Source organism: Lipotes vexillifer, unplaced genomic scaffold (assembly GCF_000442215.2).
Source record: "Lipotes vexillifer unplaced genomic scaffold, Lipotes_vexillifer_v1.1 scaffold215, whole genome shotgun sequence".
Lineage (NCBI taxonomy): Eukaryota > Metazoa > Chordata > Mammalia > Artiodactyla > Lipotidae > Lipotes > Lipotes vexillifer.
In genome coordinates this window covers 35,145-38,011 of record NW_006776544.1, presented here as the reverse complement: position 1 = coordinate 38,011, position 2,867 = coordinate 35,145, and the positions used below count along the sequence as shown (strand labels likewise).

General features: G+C 36.4%; 1 protein-coding gene across 1 annotated transcript; it reads right to left on the bottom strand.

The window, feature by feature from the left end:
• Positions 1 to 1,686: 1,686 nt before the first annotated feature.
• Positions 1,687 to 2,078, bottom strand: LOC103088159 (olfactory receptor 1019-like). Its single transcript, XM_082930881.1, is given in 2 exon segments — positions 1,687 to 2,054; positions 2,057 to 2,078. Coding segments are annotated over 2 exon segments (390 nt in total).
• Between the last annotated feature and the right edge of the window lie 789 nt (positions 2,079 to 2,867).

Genomic DNA, 2,867 nt, shown 5'->3' with positions numbered 1-2,867 from the left:
TGATATTTCATTGTGGTTTTGATTTGCATTTCCCTAATAATTAGCGATGTTAAACATCTTTTCATGTGGCTGTTGGCCATCTGTATGTCTCCTTTTGGAAAATGTCTATTCAGCTCCTCTACTCACTTTTTAACCAGGTTGTTTGTTTTTTATTGTTGTTGAGTCTTATGAGTTCTTTGTATATTTTGGATATTAATCCCTTATTGGATATATCATTTGAAAATATATTCTCCCACTCAGTAGGTTATCTTTTTGCTTTATTGATGGTTTCCTTTGCTGTACAGAAGTTTTTTAGTTTGATGTAACCCTATTTGCTTATTTTTGCTTTTTGAACCTTACCCTTCATGCATCATCTTTGACTTCCAGTTTCAGTTTCTTTAAAGTGAAGCAGAACTCAAGGACATTTGGAAAGCAAGCTAACTGCATTATCATCCTTGGGTAGCTTTCAGTTTTGTCCACAATCTTTTACATCTAATTCAACAACAATATTTACTGACCTGCCTTTATTTAGTCTTTTCAATGCATGTAACTTAGTTTTCATAGAAACAAACTTCTTTTGTCTTCATATTGTGTTGGTTAATATAATTGTATTAAATTTAACTAAAATTATACTTACAAAAACAAGTGAAACTAACACAAAGAGATTTTGGAAAAACACAACTGACTTAGTAAGATAACACAGAATTGGTGGGACAGGACCATAACTGTGTGGACATACAGAGAGTAGCTGAGTAGCTACTAGTATTATCAGTGCATGGCCATTGGCCAGAATGTTTTGCACAGAGAAAGGAGGGTGCCTTTAAGGTAGAGAGTCATATCTTAAGGCCAGAAGAGACCAAAACAAATGATGTTTAGCCTAAGATGCTTTTATACTCTGAGCCAGCAAAGAATGAAATGCCTACTGGAAATTATGGTGAAGGAGATATAGATATAGATATAGATATAGATATAGATATATAGATATATAGATTTTTTTTTTTTTGCGAGTATATCAGTGGACACAGTATCAAACAGACCTGGCTTTGCCTCTCAGCTCTTCCAATTCTTAACTGTATGATATTGGGTTACTCACTTCACTTATTTAGTACTCAAGTTTCTTCATGTGAAAAATGAGGTTAATAATACCTATCTCAGTGATTTGTTTCAGGGATTACATAAAATATTGGATATAAAGTACCTGGCACATGATACATGCTTAGAAAATGTGAATATCCTCTCTTCCTTTCCTCCTTACAATTTTAGACCCTGAGGGCAAAAAGGAACATTAATTCTGTTCCAAGTCATCTGGAAATTTGATGTTAGTTTCTGCTGTATAACAAAGTGAATCAGCTATATGTATACATATATCCCCATATCCCCTCCCTCTTGCACCTCCCTCTCGCACTCCCTATCCCACCCCTCTAGGCGGTCACAAAGCACCGAGCTGATCTCCCTGTGCTATGCAGCTGCTTCCCACTTGCTATCTAGTTTTACATTTGGTAGTGTATATATGTCGATGCTACTCTCTCACTTTATCCCAGCTTCCCCTTCTCCCTCTCCATGTCCTCAAGTCCATTCTAAAATAAGGAAAGAAGATAACTTGAAAATAAAAATTGATGTAGAAGAGTGGTAATGAAGAATCAGAGGAAAGAGTTAGCTCAAAATAATTTAATTTTGTATCAAACATGAAAAAAAATAAGAAGTTTCTTAAGCATTTTCTGTGTAGTTCTTACCCAGACTGGCCTTGAACCTTATAGAGGAGATTTTCAAGAAATCTATCACTTCCATTTTTCTTAGGCAATAGATAATGCAGTTTGACAAAAGAATTATCACCATGTAGAAAACTGATATGGCCTGGTCTTGATCCAGAGAATAGTTGGAAGAATGTCGCATATATATAAATGTAATGGACCCATAGAAGAGAGTGACATCAGTCAAGTGGGGAGATAAAGCGGAAAAGGCTTTGGATTTGACTTCAGCTAAGAAGATTCTCAAGAAAGTGGCAACGATCAACATGTAGAAAACAAGAATCATCTGGATGAAGCCCCAATGAAAAAGAACAAGTAATTCATTATGTGGGTGTTTGAGAATGAGAGCATTGAGAGTGGAGAAATGTCACAAAAGAAGCTGCTGCTGATTTGGACTCATAAAAGCCAAATAAAATGGTTGGACTTCCTAAAAACACAGTACTGATAACTCCATCACTTGTTGGATGTAACAAACCTGGGACATGATTACAGGATAGAGCAGGGAATATCTGATTGTGAGGTAAAGTACCTAGGCCAGGGAGGATGGAGGATAGCATTTAATACAAAGAGCAAAATGTCAGCATTTGGATCACAGAGCAGGAGAAGAAAATGGTCCTCTTTCTGCCAAAAATTTCACCAGCACCTTGGAGACTGTGGCAGGGGAAAAACAGAAATCTGTGAAGGATAAACTTTAGAGGAAGAAATACATGGCAATTTGGAAATTGGACAAATGTTGATAAGGATGAGCGAGCCAAGGTTTCACAACAAAGGGCACTTATATACTGAGACAAGCACCCCAAAGGGGAACACTTGAAATGTGATCACATAGATGTAAAACAAATTTTGTCAGCAAGCTGTCATTCTTTTGGGCATCCCTCGTCACAACTGCTATATCTTATTAGCTCAACAGCAGAATATTTCATTGGTAAGAATATCAATAGTTAGAATTTCTGTACACACACACACACATACACATACACACACACAGCAATCTATGGAGATATGTAGAATATAGACTGAATATAGACTGCTGCTTAATAGAATAGTGCAGGTTGTCTTAGTTTGGGCTGATATAACAAAATACCATACACTGGGCGGCTTAAAAAACAAACATTTATTTCTCACAGTTCTGGATGCTGG